General features: G+C 39.0%; 1 protein-coding gene across 2 annotated transcripts in view; it reads right to left on the bottom strand.

Moving 5' to 3' along the window:
* ITGA8 (integrin subunit alpha 8) overlaps positions 1–19,020 on the bottom strand; it is a 163,767-nt gene that overhangs the window by 95,477 nt on the left and 49,270 nt on the right. For both annotated transcript variants that reach the window (XM_060248426.1, XM_060248428.1), the window contains exons 6-13: positions 18,900–18,945; positions 18,105–18,230; positions 17,189–17,233; positions 14,942–14,985; positions 14,384–14,440; positions 14,164–14,216; positions 9,542–9,747; positions 8,744–8,935 (exon numbers count right to left, since the gene is read on the bottom strand). In XM_060248426.1, the coding sequence (XP_060104409.1) occupies positions 8,744–8,935; positions 9,542–9,747; positions 14,164–14,216; positions 14,384–14,440; positions 14,942–14,985; positions 17,189–17,233; positions 18,105–18,230; positions 18,900–18,945 (769 nt within the window). The remainder of the gene's footprint in view (positions 1–8,743; positions 8,936–9,541; positions 9,748–14,163; positions 14,217–14,383; positions 14,441–14,941; positions 14,986–17,188; positions 17,234–18,104; positions 18,231–18,899; positions 18,946–19,020) is intronic.

Genomic DNA, 19,020 nt, shown 5'->3' with positions numbered 1-19,020 from the left:
CATTGATTTACAAATCTTGAGCAGGGAGGCTGGCTTCTCTAGAGCCACTGTGCAGATACTTCCAATGCTTACACCCACACTTTGAAACAGCCTGCTAGAAATGGTACAGAAAGCTCCCACCCTTGTTCTCTTCCATAAAAGGTACAAAATTGATTAATTAGTGAATGAATGTCTCTGGCTGGCTTCTGGGGGTGACATTTGTTTCAGGGCTTGAAGTTTTAACTTAATCTATGCGTTTCAGCAATATCTTTAACCATATATGTTTATACTTTGTAGCTGCCTCATATATTCTAGAAAGGCAGGATATAATTATTTTAAATGAATAAATATTGAAGTCAATGAGATATCTGATTTTAACAGACTTGGATTATCACCCATTGTATCAGATGGATCACAGACAGCAGCAGTAATTATTATTGTTAATTTCCTTTTAGGGTCCAGTTTTAACTTCCACAGAAATCAACAGAAAGTTTTCTTGTTAGCTTTGGGATAGCTTAAACTTTCACAGTGCCAAAATTATGAGTGAAATTTATAAACATTTTGTATTCTGTGAAAGAAAATAATCAAAATCAACTGTTCAAACTGTGTACATTATCTGGTATCTGGCAGACTGCTTATCCTAAAAATACAGAAACACTTTATTCATTACATTAATCTTCCTCGAAAAGGCTACAGACTCATTTTGCTAGTTGAAATCAAAATGCTTGACAAAGTTTACAGAGCTTTTTTTTAAACAACAAAAATAATAAAACTGGACTGAATTCCTTCCAAACGAAACCTGAAGAAAAATATTCATGAACTTGAATATTGAATTATACCATGTCATGTACTAGACTTTTACTTTTCTAAAAAAAAAGATTTAAAAATCACTGTAGCTTTGATTTAAGGAAATGGTTGTCTATAAATCATTACTAGGATATTGCTGTAAGAAACTCCAACAGAGCCTGCGGTTTAAGATTTCCAAAATGAACAGAATGTATTTATGTAGGCCTCCTAAAGGGAGTAAGTCACCTGCTTTACATATAGAGAGTGAATACTGCCTACTGATGCCAAGATATGACTGAATGCTTACAAAGTAGTAAAATAACCACTGACAATTCCTCCCCCCCCAAAAACCCCCACCCACCCCAATAAACAAGGTGCAATACCTTCTCATCTGCATATAGCAGATGCAAGGGATGCTTCTAATATGTTCTTTGACCAGGGTTTGTGGGTTAGGGTCAAAACACATGGCTACTATAAAAGCATTGTAGGTTGGATCCAGCAATCATCAGTGGAAGGTGCTAGTAGGTACAGATTTTCTCTGCATTCCCCTCTGCTCAGCAGTCCCTTCTGAAAAGCAGTTACTGGGGCTTTTGGGACTTTCGTCTCAAATCAGGGACAGGCATTAAAGTGAAGAAGGCAAAGGGAACAAAATTGCCTCTCCTCCTTCTTCCATCAGTAGAGATGTACTTGGAAAAGTAGGCAAGGGCTCCCCTTCCTTTGACTCACTCCAGTTTCCCAGCCTGCATGGCTGTTAATCCACATGGATCCCAGGGCCTTGGGAACCAGCTTTCCCAGTGTTGCAAGGGACCGTGGGTGGGAATTATGGCAAACAACCATACACCTTGTGCTTTTATCTCTGTTGTCTAGCCCAGCCTATGTTGGTGCACACCTTATTCAAATCCGGCTTTGTCGGATAGGATTGCTTTTGGAGGTGATGTAATGCAGCACTTTTCAGCTAACCTGGACTGATTTTTATTACAAGAGGTCTTTACAAACATAGGGGTCTCCAGCAGATTAGTTCAGGATTTACTAGAAGTAATGATGTTCTCATAAGCTGACTGAAAAATCTTTGTTCTACTGCTTCAGACCAACACTCACCTAAAAAATAAAAAGTTAGCTTGCGAAGTGCTCATTCAAGCTCATCGGTCAGATAATGCTATTTTCCTCCAAAAATGGGAATCTAGACAGCTACTGACCAAGTGGCAACATACGGTGCATGTTACCCTTGATCAGTCAGCTGTCTGTAAAGGAAATTTTAGCATGCTTCTCCACAGTCTGAAATCTGGGAGGAAAGGCTAATAGTAAAATTCTGCAGAACACCTGATTGGTTTAATGAGTGGCTACATACCTACTGTGGAAAGTTAGAATGGCAATTTGCATTCATCCTGTGCCATGTTAAACCTCAGCAGGCTGGGTTGCAGTTGGACTTGCATAAGATTCCTAAATCATCAATAATATTTGAAAAATTCTCTGTAACTTTGTAGTCTCATTCACTGACTCCATAGTTGATTTCAATTATGCCATTGCTTACTAATGATGTGAGACTATGAAGCCGACCATTGTGTAGGAGCAAGGAAGCACATGTCTTATGCAAACAGACAATGCTAATATTCTTGTTGTGTTGTGCTGTGTTGAGAGGCCACAGGACAGGATAGGACAGTGAGCATCACCCAATTGCTCAAAATACTTCCTGTCTTCATCACCTAGTTGCAAATGTTTCTTGTCTTGTGGTATTGGTCTGAAGTGCAGCACAGTAAAGGTCAGTGAAGAGTCACCTGGTTGCTTGAGCACCTGGGAAACTGTCTTTGTCTTTCCCTACCAAATTACAAGCACAGCCCAGGGAAATGGCTTTGACATTCTCATATTGCTTAGATGGCAGGTGTATCCCCCAGCCTATAGTTCTGTGTTGTCATCATTGCAGCATTTGTACAGGAAACCAAAAATGGAGCAAAATGTAAACATCAAAAGAACTGTGACTGTGGTTGACAGGCTATAAATAAAAATAAAAATGAACAATGCACCCCAATTCACTCCATTTTGTTCCACGACTCAGTCTTCGTACTATAGGTTATACAGGACCACTTTTCAAGCCAAATTACACTCTCTACAGGATTTATTTATGTTTCTAACCCACCCTTCCTCCAAGGCGCTCAGGGCAGGATAAATTATTCTCCCCCCTGTTCTACTGTAACCTTACAGCAATCCTGTGAGAAAGGTTAAGATGAGAGAGAAAGACTGGCCCAAAGTCGAGGTGAGCCTCTCTCATCTCAATCCAACACCCTCCCCGTACCACTATACTACTCTATCCATAATACTATGTCCCCCTACTGATCCTACTTTTCCCTGCCTCTCCAAAAAATATAGCAGATGGCAGTGCAGCTATATCTACTGTTTCATATAAATTCAAAGAACATCACAGTCATTGCATCTGCCCCTAATATATAAATACATAGTGTAAATGTATAGCCATTGAATTTCGATAAATCAGAACAATAAGACAGTTGCAAACAACTCGGCAATAAACTATGTTGTCTACTGCTGGCCCTCATCCATTTATTTTCTCAACTGCAGCTCTTAGGAAGCTACTTCCAAGCTTAATTTTCCTTTTCTATTCCTACTCTTCCATTCTTACACTTATCTTAATTCCCTCTTCTGAGCCATTCCATAAATAAAATAAATCACTCAGTCAAAACTCCATAGGTGCAGAATTGCTGGCAACAGGTTTACAGCTCTCCCAAACCTTTAAATCCCACAAAATCCCTGCTGTTAAGAAGCCTAAGCAAGGGGCTTCTTCCTGCTGTAGATCTTGATGCACTTAGCAGATGGAAATACTGATGAACTGGATATGCAGAAGAGTAAATTTGGGGTGTTTTTAGAATTTCTTCCTCCCCCAATTACCACATAAGAATGAAATAAGGGCAACCCTAATGAGTCAGACCAATGCGGTATCTAGTCCAACATCTTGTTCCCTTCAGTGGTCAGCAAGACATCCTAAAGGGTTCACAGCAGGATCACTGTGGTTAAAACATGAACATCCAGAGGTATACTGTCTCTGAAACAAGAAGGTATCATTCAGCCATCATCGATTAGTCTTTCACAAATTTATTTAATCAGGGCTTTTTTTGCATAAAAAGTCTAGCAGGAACTCATTTGCATATTAGGCCACACCCCCTGCCATCACCATTGTTTCACACAGGCCTTTTTTTTATAGAAAAAGCCCAGCAGGAACTCAGTTTTATATTAGGCCACACACCCCTGATGTCACACCGGCTGGAACTGAGTTCCTGTGTGCTCCTCCTCAAAAAAAGCCCCGTTAATTTAATACCTTTTTTAAGCCATCTACATTTGTGGGCATCACCCCATTCAATGGCACTGAGGTCCACAAGTTCGTAATGCATTGTGCCATTGTTTTCTTAAAGAATCACATCTCTTACAGCTCTCTATACGTAATGATTAAATTCAAGGTAGACCCCAAGAACACAGGTCTAAATTGTGGCATGAAGATGTTGTAGGTAGACTGAGAGGCAGTGCCAGTTCCAGAATTAGAAGGGAGACGGGCCTGAGAAAAGCACCACTAGTGAGATTCATTATCCTGGAAGAAAAAAATGACTTGAAAACACAGAATTCTCTTGCACTTCTTCTGACCATCTTGGGTCCTCCATATAAACTGGGAAATACCACACTGTTGAATTGGTAGGCCAAAGACCAGACCATGTCACAGTCTACAGATGGCCTGCTCAGATGAACAGCTGGCTAAAGTTCTTGTGTGACTGACCACTGAATGAATAAGAAAACTATCAAGGCATGTTTTTAGTGGCTTGGTGGATGCTTTCACATGTCATGCATAGATGATTCAAATGTATACTAATAAGACAGCATTGCTAGACCTTACACTTTAGATTTTAAATGACATAACAGATTTGGAAGAAAGCAAGATAAATACCCAAATAAATAAAAAAAAGTATTTAAGAGTTTTCCTCCCAAAGGGACTGAATAGAAAATATCTGTAAACTGCTAAGAAACACAGCTAAGAAGCCATATCTTTAAAATGGACCATTTACTTTTTAAATATGCAGCTGCAATCAGGGCTGTAGCCCGGATTGTAAAAGTTGGGAGTCACCCTTTCTCATTGACTGTGAGGCTTGTCACTTCTCTGAAGCTTCTGGGGTAGGGGCAAAAGCTGGAGGCTCTGAAAGTGGCTGAGTCAAGGCAGCCAACCCTAAAAATTTAGAGTGAAGAAGGGACTGCATCTTGAGTGCAAGCTCGGGGGGGAGGTTTCCTTTCACCTCCCTGTCCCCCACCCTGCCAACTTTGCAGCCAGCAGTTCCATCTGCCCCCCCCATCCTATTCCACATGACTTCCTCCGTCTCCTGCTCCTCTGCCTCCTTCCTCTTCGCCTGGTTCTTTTGCTGCTGCAGTGGTACTCTCCCTGCTCTGGCTGCTGCTGCTTCACCGGCTCAGCCATGAACAACAAAGAAAAAAAATGCAGGCTATGCCCTGGAGGGAAGCGAAACCAATGGTTAAATAGCAGCCAGCCATTTAAACCTAACAGCTGACTGGCGGACTCACTCAGTCATTTAATCCTTTCATTTTGCTCCCCTCCCCCCGAAGTGGCTGGGAGCAAAACAAAATGGTTAAATGTTTGGTGGCCATTTAATTCTTCCTGGGTGATTCCTTCTCCTTTCCCCAAACCACAGCAAGGGGGAACCAAACTTGCCAGATCGGCTCAGGTGGGAGGCATTTGACTTGGTTTGGGGTTCAGTTCATGGGCTGCCCCAAACCGAATTGCTCTTTTTAGTTTCCTGCCCATCCCTAGATGAAAGTGTCAAAAGCCAAAAGTAACTGCATTAAATTATTCTTTAGAATTTACTTGGCTATTTTCTTTCAGCTCTGCAGTGCCCCAGAACATAAGACACCAAAAATCAACATTGAGAAGATTAATCATTGATGTGTTTGCATTCATTATGTTGAGTTTCTTATTTCAGAACTTCACTAAAAATCTGATAAGAGTCCAGTTAAGCCCAAAATTCAGATTTGAAAGCTGAAGTGCCTCTCCAATTGATATTCAAGAAAACCCAACACTGAATGCATATTGCAGTCAGAATATTTGACCTTGGACTCTGCTCCAGGATAATTTTCAAGGCAGACATTGACGTTAAATTATTAACCATAGCAAAACAAATTCCCTACTAAGTATGGGTGTTTCTGTTAAATCTGACAAATATATCCATTTAGGTTCTCCAAATTCAATAACTACTTGAAAGATTCAGTTTCAAAATATTTTAAAGCTCCTGTCCTCAAACCATTTATTTTTTAGTTTGCATTGGCTTGAACAGGTTTATTCAGAATTAACTGCATGTCTTTAAGTGGAACATATTGGCAGATTATTTTCTTTTCCAATATAATTATTATTTTAAAAACTGTAAGACTGGGAGGGAATTTTAAGGTAATCTCTGGCACAATTCTCTACACCAAAACGTTCATTCCAGTGCTTATCATCATAAAATGAATTAAGATTAAAATGGAAGGGTGTTTTAATACCAACTAGATCTGTTAATATAGTCAAGATGAGAAACAGATCCCATCAGAAAAAAAGTTAATGGATTATTGCAAAGGACAAAAGTGAATTCAATTAGAAAATTACCCCATACAAGTTTATCTGTTAAGCAAAGGAAACAAAAAGAGGAGTACATAAATGATTTATTAATCATTAACTTCTGTATAACTATAATCATATATTTATTTATTAGCAAATTTGTATGCCACTTCTGCAGGAACTGGTTTAGTAATACTAAATATTTATAACCACAACAATTCTAACAAAAATGAGCATGTATTTGTGTATGTGTGTGTGTCAGAAATACAAAGCAACATAGTTGTAATAAATTCACTGATCTGTAATGGGTTCTAAAAAATAGAGACCCAGTCTAGTTTCAATGGGAGACTGGCCCAATAACCCATTCAAGTTCATTCTTAGTTCTTGCCTCCACTTTTGTTTTTGATCAATCATCAGCATCCAATTTATTAAACTTTACTTCTGCAAATGGTAAGGAACTTAAACACACACACCCTCCCAAAAAATGTTTACTCTGCCTATAGTTCTTTTCCAGTTACTACAGTGTCATAAATTGTGCTACTATACACCACTATCTTCATCAAAAAGGATTCCCTTATTCATTTCCAAAGCTAGATATAAGCATTTTCAATCTAGAGCTCCATAGAACTCACACAGCATTCTAGTGTATGACACGTTCTAAGTAAATCCCAGTCCCAAAGAGATCTAATTGGAACCAAGTCCTGTAAATTTCATTGAAATATAATTGTGTGTGCAGGCTTAAGATAGCAGCCTTTGCTGTACAAAAAGAACCAAAAGGGAGGTAAAAAACAACATTGCACATTTTAATCCTTCTATTTTCATCGTCCTCTTGCAAAGAACAATAAAGATGAGAACATAAACCCACAACCTTGGCCAGCTGGAATAAAGCAAGCGGGGGGGGGGGGGAGGGAGAGATCAATGAAACAGTCACTAAACATAAACTATCCAAAAACATTAGTACAGTAGGTTAATAGAGCACAGTGGCAAAGATTCTTCTGAATTTTCATCCAGTATTGTCTCATTAATTCCAGTAGGGCTTATGCCAGCAAAACAATCTAAGGCTTGGACTACAGGAGTTCTACTGTGTGGGTTATGTTACAAACGCAGAGAGCCTTCCTAAATCCTGACAAAGAGAAATGTTGTGGTCTGCTGTGTGCTTGATCCCAGAGGAGAAGGAAAATGGAGAGAATCAAATTAAAATGATGTTGCGCATTTAGACTACAGATGGTGTTGGAACGCTGCCCCGAACTGGATAAACTCCACTTCAAAAATAAAGAGTGCAAGCCGCAATAGTGAAGCAGTGTTGATAAATACCAGATGACATCAGTGAAATATTAATTATTAAGAGAAAATATTCAAAACCAAACTAATTAGAAGAAAAATTGGGACAAGCAGGCATAGAAGAATATATAAGACTAAAAAAGAACATCTCTTTCGTCATCTGATACGAACAGCATTTAATAGTTAATATAAGAGCATTAATATTTAAATGGTGGTTTTTCTAGGTGGTATATGCATCTCAGTTGCAAGAACTATGGAAGGTAGACAAGCATTATCATTGCTTCTGGTTGGGAAGTGGGGATGGAGCACATAACCTTGCAAGACAAATGTTTGCCCAAAGTGGATGGAAGGATTTCTGTCTGCAGAAGGACAACTTCCCCACCTATGATCACTGAAATGCTGCTTTTAATAGATTGGGGACCCCCGCGAGTAGTTTGGGGGGAACTGGAGGTTTGCTGCAGGAGGAAGGAAATCAGTGAAAATCCTTCCATCCTAAATTTGTAGAGTTTTTTTGGCATGATCCAACCTATTCACTTTACATTCACATATGAACAACCCAAGTTTAAACAACTCTCTAATACAATAACTGCAAATTAGAGGGGGACCAACTCCTTTCTATATAATGGTTTGTTTTAATGACCTTTGTGTTTTCGTATTGATAATTTCTGATATTAATTGAAACTGCCTTGAGCAGGACTCTAGAGAGATGGCATAAAGATGTCCGCAACAATAAATTTTAAAAATAAAGCAGTGCGATCACTAATGCATTATCAGAAGAAATCCAACCAACAAGTAGATAAGCAATTCTTTTATTCACATTTTTTTTGCCAGGGAATAGAAAAGAACCTCTTTAAAAAACGACCAAAGTACTGTGTTAAGATGTCGGTTTCAGCCCTTCTTGCATTTCTGATGATTTCTCTTCACAGGAAAGGGAGTATTTATTTTGTCCCGTTTCAAATTCTCAGAGAAGCAAAGCTAGAACTACACAAGCTATGCCTAGTCTATTTTTTGACCTCTGTCTTCCAAAAAGAACAATTCGAGAATGATGCATTTTCCAGAGGAAGAAGGGATGAAATCCTCTCTCTTGTGGAAGCATCTTACCTGGGTAATCATTCTTGTCTATGTCAGAGTCTCCTCTCAGTGTAAAACCAAATCCCGCAGGCATGGATTGGGAGGCCCACATACCACTAAGAATCTGGGAAGGGTTCAGATTTAACCCATTCCTGACTCCATTATAAATGAGCACTTTCCCCCTGCTGTCTTTTCCTGCAAATGGTGCACCTATGGCAATGTCTGCAAAATAAAGAGACAAAAAAAGTGCCAAAGTTATAATGCCTTTGTTGCATTTCTTCTGGAAATAAAGATTAGAGTTTGTTTACTTTACTTTAAATAGGTGGCTGTGGCTGATTCATTTTCATTCTTGATTTTGGTGTAAGGCACATAAAAGCGAGATGTACATTTTAATATGCATATACAAATCTAATCCCTACATCTCTGCTAATATTTTGAAAAAGCAATGCATGATATGACATCATTTGCATTCCCCTGCTTAAATTTATTGGCAAACATATAGTTTGGCCCTTAGACAAGCAGATATGAATACATTTTAAAGTTTTCCATGACAGGTAACTTATAACCTTGAAACAAACCACGACATTCACAAGATCTTCAGCTTTTTAAATTATTCATGATAACTTCACCAAAGGAAGGAGAAAACAGTTGTGAGAACAAGCTGGCAGAATGAGTGGATGACCTTTACAATCAGCTTAAGTCACAAGCTGCAAGGATTTAGCCCCACGGCCTCTGAAAATCAAAATATCTTTGCAACTAAACGACTTCCATATCCAGCTATCTCTAATCAGTGTGCTCGCTTCCTTTCCAAGGGACCTGATAAATTACCATTGTATCCATCCTGATTCAGATCTCCAAGATGCGCAATGGAATTTCCAAATCTACCAAACACGTCAGTGCCGGACAGCGTCTGTGCTTCTCTGAAGAACAAGGCACTCTCTTGCAGATATAAATAAACCTGCCCAACTTCCTTAGGGTTGCTCTCAAATTCACGTTCCATAAAGAGAGGGGCCCCGACTAGGATATCATCCAATCTGCAAGGGGTAACCAGCACAAGAGTCCAAAAGTGAGAGGGGATTACTTCTTTCATGAATACAAAGAGCATGGGGGGACCAGCAAAGACCTGTAACAAGTATCTCATCTGCCACTGTATCCTCCCCATTTCCTCCTTTTCTTCTTTGGCAGCTCCCATTTCCTACTTCCTTCTCTTTTTCTCACCCACCAGCCAATCTACCTTTATCTGATCTCTTGTCTTCAGCTGTCCCTCCTTCCCTCCCCATAGCAGCCTCTCCCCAGGAAAAATCTGGCTGCCAGTGCCAGGCTGGGTCCAGTTGTGAGGTGGCTGGCACTGGGCACTGTGGATTGTGAGTCTCTGGTGGTTGCTGCCTATCCTGTCCTCTGCCAAGTCCTCCTCCATCATGGAATGGGACCCTTTCCAGGGCTGTTTTGGCCTCTAAGTCTACCCCTATCCCCTCCCCCATGGCTTTGCTTTAAAGGAACAACAGCTTAGAAAACTTAGCAATATTGTTGTGGCTGTCCAGAAATCACCAAAAAGGCCACTAAACCCTCAGCAGACATTTTTTTTCTTACAACTACAGCTGTTGTTTTATTTTGAGGATTTTTAATTCCGGAAATGTGTGTGTGTGCATATATGTATTTCTATTTAGATCTCAGATTTTTCTGCAGACTTAGGACCTCCTTTAGGTTTGTAGAGAAATCCCCTTTATCTGTACCTGCCTCCATTTTGCAGATCTACTGATCCACACTCTATGAGTGTAGCATCAGATTTAGGTTTATGATACTTCCAAAACACACATACAAACGTGCACACATAGGTAGTAAGTAGAGATCATGGTCATATAACTTTTCCCATGAAAATATTGATACAGAAGAGAGAACAGTGTGTTCAGTCAGAGCTCTTTATCTTTCATCCCAGAAGCACTGCAGACCACAAGAAAGGCCTCAGATAAAACTTGCCTCTCCAGCTATGAAAGTTGCAGCTAGAACAACTGAACAATAAGCTCCACCTGTATATGGGGTTCCATTACATCGAATGTGGCCGGAACGTGAAAGTAGATGGTTCTGTGGGTCCTTCCTAAATTATCTATGAATTCTATTATGGGATCCGTATAGTAGCCCCTTTTAAAAAATCCCTTTTTAGGACACTCAAAGAAATCATAAATTGTCAACAAATGTGTTGCTGAGTTTTATGTTCCACTTCTATACTGAAAATTGATAGTATTTCACATAAAATCATTAAAAAATTGCCAGGTGCTGCTGTTGCAGTTGCAGGAAGGCACCAGCAGCCCTTTGGATTCTGCAGATGGGGCAATTCATATCCCTGCCCTCTAAAAGATGCTTCTGCAACAGCCACAGCAGATGAGAGGGGATGCTGATGAGTAGTATTGAAGGCCACTGTGGCCCAAGCACAGGGGCAGGTCCCAGCTCTGGCACCTGAGTAAAGACCATCCCAAATCCCCTTTAACAAGAACCCTCACTCTGGTTTTATGAGTCTCTGCCTCAGTTCGGTGACTCATAAGGTCAGGCTGTTCTTGCTTATTATCTTTGCTGTGCTTTGGTTTTCATTTCTCAATTTGGATAAGAAAAACAATGATGTCAATTTTGCTTCTATTTGTGACCTCCCCCCTGGCTCCTCCTTCAGCGTTCAAACAGTGTGTGGGGAGTTGTATGTTTTAGAACATCTGTTTGCTGTAGACATTTTTAAACTGAGGAACATTTCTGCTTGTCTTCAGTTATAAATAGTTTGATTTCCGAGCCAAATTCAAGCTGAAAGGCAACAGGAACAATGCAATGGTCTGCTCCATAGACATAGGAGAGTTCAGTCCACCATTGTACTCTTGCACTGTTTTCTTGACTATGCCATGATGGTGCTAGTACCCATAAATTGAGCAATCTGTTTGTTCGAACTGTGCATTTAAACAGGAAGGGCACTATCACTTCTTTTTTAATAACAGAGCGCTCAAAAACACTAGCTGACCACCTGCTGGAATTTTATACAATCCTTTTGTAGGTTGCTGGGCAAAAAACAGCAGGAGCACAGGAGAGTGTCAAGAGGTTAGAGCCTAAGTATGTGAAGCTTTGATATGGTACAAATAAAAGATCCCTAATGTATTTTTATTGGAAACAAGGTTTTATCCTAACATAAATAATTCTCCTCCACTTGATGAATGTTGTGCATAAATTGCTCTCCAACTGGCACTGGTTGTTTTGATCATGGGTGTCTATTTAAATGGTGCTTTGGAATACAACATATATAGTGCATTGTTGGCTCAACAACAAAAGACCGATCCAGAGCGCATCTCAGCTCAATTTTTGAGAAAAAGGCGGCAGGAAAGTAATTAAGTAAATATTTTCTCCGTGTCTCTAATTATCTTCTGGGAGCAGGGCTTTTTTTGTAGCAGGAACTCCTTTGCATATTAGGCCACACCCCTAATGCAACCAATCCTCCTGGAGCTTACAGTAGGCCCTGTACTAAGAGCCCTGTAAGCTCCAGGAGGATTGGCTACATCAGGGGTTGTGGCCTAATATGCAAAGGAGTTCCTGCTACAAAAAAAGCCCTGTCTGGGAGAACCAGGGTTCAGATCTCTTTCTTTGATCCAGTCCTATCTCCTTACAAATGTGTACCATGGTTCCCCTCACTATGTCAAACTTTTGAAACAAGTGGGATCAGTTCCATGAAATCTTCCTTCCCCTGATGCAAGCGACTCAGAAGAGAGTCTTGCAGGCCCCCTGCATGAGCCAAAAGAACCCCAGATTTTGTGGTGTTATTACAAATAACTACTGCTATCTACTAAAATTTTATCTACATTTAAATGTTGCATTATATGGAGTTTAGTAGTATACCTTTGACAGATTTGTACTTTTTATTACTGATAGATTTGTCCTTTTTACCTGGTCTATGACTGTTATAATAAACACTGACTGACTGACTGAGCCCCAGATAATGGAAATGATCTGCATGATATAATCCAGTGCTGAGTGTCCTAGATGGTCAAGTGATAAGGAATAGTTGATAAGATAAACCTGGAAATGGTATTAAGAATGGAAGAGGGAAAAATAGTTCATGGTCCAGTGGTACAGCGGAATAACAAAAGGGAAGGAGTTACAGTTGGTGTTATATTTTGTTGGGGCTCTTATCTGCTTCAGGCTAATTATTTTAGAGCTTATTGTTCCAGTTTTAATTTTAAAATCCATGTCACTTTAACTTCAATCTACTGTTTAATTTAAGCAAACTTTCTAGTTAGTCAATAGCATCTGTAGTTTTAATACTATTCATATTCGGCATATGGCTCCTCCACAGTAAAATATAAGATTCTGTACAAGCACTTCCATTGGAAGAGTACAGCAGGAAACATGCAGAAAAGAATTCACAGGATAAATATAAAAGACATTTTAGTAAAGCATCTCAAAATGGTACGGGGTATTTGGGACTTGTCGTCAAACAAAACATAGCAAGATGTTTGCCATATATTAGGTACATCTTTTACAGATAGATATTGTGGTTGAGGCTTAGAGATCATAGAAACTGTGAAGCACGTTTTATTTGCATCTCCATGGTGTATAAAGAGACTAGGGAGAAACAGACCAAGCCACTTACGCCACAGAAAAACAAGCCTCCCCCAGACATCTTCGTTACTAAACTTTTAATGGATCCTAGGCCAGCCAATACACTCTTCTTAGCTAAACTACTTGTTCAGTCCATGAAAATTCAGGCAGCTCAAGACAAGACACATTGGCTAGCTGGGGAAAAGATGTTCAGATTCCTGTAACCCCTGCACACTTATCATGCTATAGATTTAAAATGACACACTTCTCCCCAAAACTGAGAAAACCACTCCTGGATTACAGACAAAACAATACAGATGTTAAACATGAAAGGAAGATGGGGAAGAATGCTTTATTGTTTTTGTTTTTTTTCCAGCAGATTGTTATCTTTTTTCTTTACAAAACAGAATGACAGCTCATAATGTCTTCTTGTGTTATGTGCCATCAAGTCACTTTCAATATATGATGGACCTATAAATTAATGACCTCCGAAGCTTGCTGTCATTAACAGCCTTGTTCGGGTCTGAATGCCGTAGCTTCCTTTACTGAGTCAATCCATTTCACGATAGGTCCTTCTCTTTTCCTACTGCCTTCAACTTTTCCTAACATTATTGTCTTTTCCAGTGAGTCCCATCTTCTCATAATTTGAGCAAATATTCTTTGCTACTGGAACTTTTGAAAGGGATTAAGAGATGGTTAGAAGCCTAACGCCAACTAGACATTTGTGTAATTAAGTTATAATCTCTCTCAAACTATTTAGAGCTAAGCAGTCATGGAATAGTCTCATGGACTTCAGTGGGACAATCTGCAATTAAGTGGCATGAATCAATCTAAACCAAAATGAGAGGGGAAAACGAGATGGAGTCAACAATGAATATGCTTACCCATCATTGTTAACATCTGATACAGCAACAGTGTATCCAAAGTATGATGCCATCTGTCAATACAGAAGATGCTCACTTTTATTCCTTGTATCATTCTATCAGACCCAAAATCATTAATGAAAAGTTGCACCTCAAAATATATATTCGGTAATACCCCACTGAATGGTATTATAGTCACCCACTTGAAATGCTGCTGAGAATTGTATTGTTGATTCCTTACCTGTTCTCCAGTGAAATTCTGAATGAAAGTCAAATCTGTGGAATTAATAATTGAAACCTGGAACCAGAAAAAATATAAAGGGCCTAGTCAGACCCTAAAACATTATATTCCAAATACACTTCAAAATGTAATTACTACTATTTTGTTGACTCTTCATTCTTACAATATTATTTGGACTAGACTCTTGCAATGTCAGAAATATCTCTACCTTACATGCTCTTTAAAACTTTCATAAAAGGTTTTTGGCTTTAATTAAGCATTTTTTTTTATCCAATAGGAAATCTTGTCTCACATATTATCCAAAAATTCATTTGACTGCTAACTGGGCTACAATCCTGCACACTGTGTACAACATTTCAGCCTAAAATGAGAAATTCAATTGAAGTCTATGAATAAGGGATTTTTAAAAATGAGTAAACATTAGGAATGAAATAGCTATCCAAATACACACGCATACACACAAAATATTGATTTTTGTCCTTGAAAATGCAAATACATCTTGTGTAATTTGAATTGGTTGGGGGTGGGTGAAAATAGAACTGTTGGTAGATTACATACATAGCCAAAGTTCTGTGCACCTCTCGGGATTCCAGCAACGATCTCTAAAACAAAATTAATAGTCTGAAAGTTAATTTACTGGGACAACTGCTTACAAGGCAATTGCTCAGAAACTGCTTGTGGGTAGCCTTTATATTTTGAAGGGATGGAAGTTTGCTTATTGTATTTTACCCTTTTCAGCAAAAAAAGGGTTCCCAAGAGTAACTGGCAGCATTTTATATCCAATGTGAATACCCATTAAAATGCAATACAGAATGCTGTTTGAAGATTGGATTCTTACCAAGGTCTGAAAACACAATGAAACACTTGTCTGCTGTTTCTTTCACAGAAAGTCTCCCTGATGGCAGCTTATAGCTGGATTCAGGCATGGATCTATAGTAAGATTTACTCTCTTCCTAAACAATCATCCAGGTTGGAAAATTCTGATCCATTAACACTCCCAGATTGCATTAGTCAACTAAGATTCAGGTGGGATAGCTGTGCTGGTCTGAAGCAGCAGAACAAAGTTTGAGTCCAGTGGCACCTTTAAGACCAACAAAGTTTTATTAATGGTATAATCTTTCATGTGCAAGCACACTTTGTCAGATACAGATGAAACAGATTTCCCTCAACTTTTACTAATAGGGGGTGGTTGTTAGGAAGGTCCATTTAGAGTCAAGATGCATAGGTAGCGGTGATTATTATTGAGATTGGATGTAAGAAAGATCTGTGAATGGCGGTAGATTAATATATAAATACAAGAGTTAACGAACAGACATGGAAATGAGGTTTGAGACCGGAGATACCTACAAGCCATTTGTAGGTACCACTGGACTCAAACCTCATTCCCACATCTGTTTGTTAACTCTTGTATTTGTATGCTAATATAAGTAAGAGTTGAGGACATTCTGCATCAACTCTATCTGATGAAGTGTGCTTGCACACAACAGCTTATACTGTGAATAAAGCTTCGTTGGTGTTAAAGGTGCCTTGGGACTCAAACTTTGTCCATGAGTCAACTAAAATATTTTAAAAGCCAACTACTATATATGCTGCTGTTGGCAGAATGCAGGACTCAAGCAAACAATGGCATTTGAACAAGCTCCAAAGTGTTAGGTTGCATAAATCCTGGTTTTTGAGGGGAGAGGAGGTGAAACAGTGGGATCTAGGCTACATTATATCATACTTCAGATAACATTGCAACCAGATGCAACAGTGTATTATTCCAGTAGAAAACAGCAAGAGTCCAGTAGCACCTTGAAGATTAACAAAATTTGTGGCAGGGTATGAGCTTTTGTGAGTCGCCATAACTCATGAAAACTCATATTCTGCCACAAATTTTGTTAGTCTAAGGTGCTACTGGACTCTTGCTCTTTTCAACTGCCATAGACAGAATGACATGGCTAACCATCTTGTATTATTCCAACTGAACAGGCAAATGCTCATTTATGCTTAACCTGTATATGTCAGTAAAGTTTCAAGTCCTTATAAAGGATTCAAACATCTGATGGGTCCAAATAACAATCTGATGTTTCAGGTTCTTACAAATGATTCAAACATTTGATGGTTTTAACAAGAACAAATCATGGAGATTTCACATTTCCTCACCCCTCACCCCCCCCCCCCCCCAAAAGATTACATCTTGGTGAGCCAGTGCGTTATAGTACTTAATACATCAGAGTAGGGACTAAGAAACCATGGGCTCAAATTCCAACCAGCCTTGAAATTTCTTTCTTTCTTATTTATTTCTCTCTCTCTCTCTCAAGGTTGTTGTGAAAGTAAACTAGAGCAAGGGAATGGCAAGGTAAAAAAATATGACAGACAGACAGCTCAGTCTTGGATGCAACTGGCAATACTGCATCTGAATGCCATGGTTGGAGATGGTTTTGTCATAATCAGGGGAACTAAAGAAAGCCACATCTGTGATTAGGAGGTTAATACGCTACATTCTTCCCTTGAACAAGCATCTCAGGACTATTCATCTGGGTACACAGTGCAAACTGGCCATACATGTATGCAAAATTGACAGTCTATATGCTTAACAGTGCAACCCTAAACACAGTTACTCCATTCTAAAACCACTGGCTTCAGTGGGCTTAGACTGGAGTAACTCTGCATAGGATTGCACGATAACACTGCAGTCCTATACAGAATTTCCCCAATTTAAGCCAGTTGATTTCTTTCACTTTTTATAATGAAAAAGAAATTGCATACAATAACTAAACAGCAGAACCATGCAATTTATACAAAAAGATAGCAGCTTCTTACCTTGCTGAAAATCTCCAGTAAATTCACCAGCAGTCACTGAGTATCCTGTTTAAAAACAAAACCACGAGCATGAAACCTGACAAACCACTTATTGCCTAAAGACAGACACTCCTAGAAGGTCAACCAGATCTTCCCTGTTTCAACAATCTCCATTAAAAAATAAAAAACCCCTCTTTCATAAAGTAGACTACCTAAGGCCAGGCGAAGGAAAACAATTTGTCAAGCTTTTATGATGAACTTCATTATATGTCTCTGATGCACAATAAATCTACAGAGTCAAATCACTAGGAAAAACCATTGCTGTAATTATATCTCAAGATGAGCTGCTAGAGCATTAATACTTTATAATTCAGCTGGATGTAACATTTATTTTGCCACTAGTGGGATTCACAGTTTGACCTGTTCACATAATGTACTGAAAGGAAAGGTTACATAGCTCCTTATTTCCCAGCGTAAATACTGCTTGTCTTCCAGGTATGAACACATTATTTTGTTTTGCAAAAGTTATGCTATACTAGGAACTTGAAAGAGTATCTTAGAAGCAAGGCCAGATGAATTTGTTCTGAAACAATGTCTGAGGGTTGTAAACTGAAGCAAGAATCTGTGCCAGTTGTTCCCACAGCTCCAACATGGGCAAGTGCTGAGCGCATTTATGACCCCCCTCCCAGCTGCAGTCAAGAACAACTGACAATGTGTAACAATTGGTGCCCATTGGTGCAGATGCACCCCTCCATTTTCATCATGAGACTAACCCTGTCAAGAGAAGCAGGGCTTCGATAAACATCATTGCTCATTTGTGTTTGGCAAATGCACAGAATGCAGGTTACATTTGTGACTCATGAACAGAGCAAATTCTTTGCATCATCTTCCTTGACAAGATTAATGCCAAGTGTAGCAAAACTGTCATGCAACTTACCCAGATAATTGTCATCATACACTGATGGTGCAACTCCCGTTTGTTTTTCTCGAGACAGTTTTCGTAAAATATTTTTGAACGAATAGTCTGTGATAATATCTGCTATGCTGCTGGTGATAATTTGACCTGTGATTAAAAACAGATTAATGATAAAATGAGAGGATATTAAAGAATTAATTACATTATAGAACTAGTTACATAATTCATTAAAGGGTTACAGTTCCAAAATATGGTCTGTCTCTTCTAATTTTGCTCATCAGTTGCTGTAGCAGAGCACAGTTTACTGAGACACCATTTCCCCAACACTAGGCAAGTGAGTAATCACCATACCTTACAAAATAAAAAATAGAGAAATGTCTAAAGACAGGCAAATAACGACTTAGTATGCACAATACAATAAACATACCGGCACACATGGATTATAGGAGGAAGGGAAGGCAATGATGAATGTGTCTTAAGTACTGCAAGTTCAAGCAGTAGCAAACACAAATGGAAATTCCTGCATGCTACGGTATCTAAAGGACAGGAGATAAATATAAAGTTTGCCCACTGCTTTCAGATTTTTCATTAAAGGGTAAAATGTTACATGTGAGGAAAGCATCAACCACATTTCCCATGCTACATGACCTTGTAAATCAAATGGGATTGAATGACAGAAATTACCAGTTGAGGCATTCATGTGGATATGGGTACACTATCACCTAGAATGTTATGGTTTTAATTAAAAACATACACATACAAATATATCCAGGCTTGTCATTTTCTCTTTTGTTCTATGTATGTAGGTGAACATACCTTGCCAATAAAAGCTACCAGGTCCTCCCACTATGAGGTCTCCATTCTATGTTGGTGACAGAGAAATATATTAATTTATTATTAATAATATGCATGAGACATCAATAGCTAAACGTTTTTA

The sequence above is a fragment of the Heteronotia binoei genome, chromosome 10 (assembly GCF_032191835.1).
Source record: "Heteronotia binoei isolate CCM8104 ecotype False Entrance Well chromosome 10, APGP_CSIRO_Hbin_v1, whole genome shotgun sequence".
Taxonomy (NCBI): domain Eukaryota; kingdom Metazoa; phylum Chordata; class Lepidosauria; order Squamata; family Gekkonidae; genus Heteronotia; species Heteronotia binoei.
Note: the sequence above shows the minus strand (reverse complement) of the source record. Positions and strands in the feature narration are given on the sequence as shown.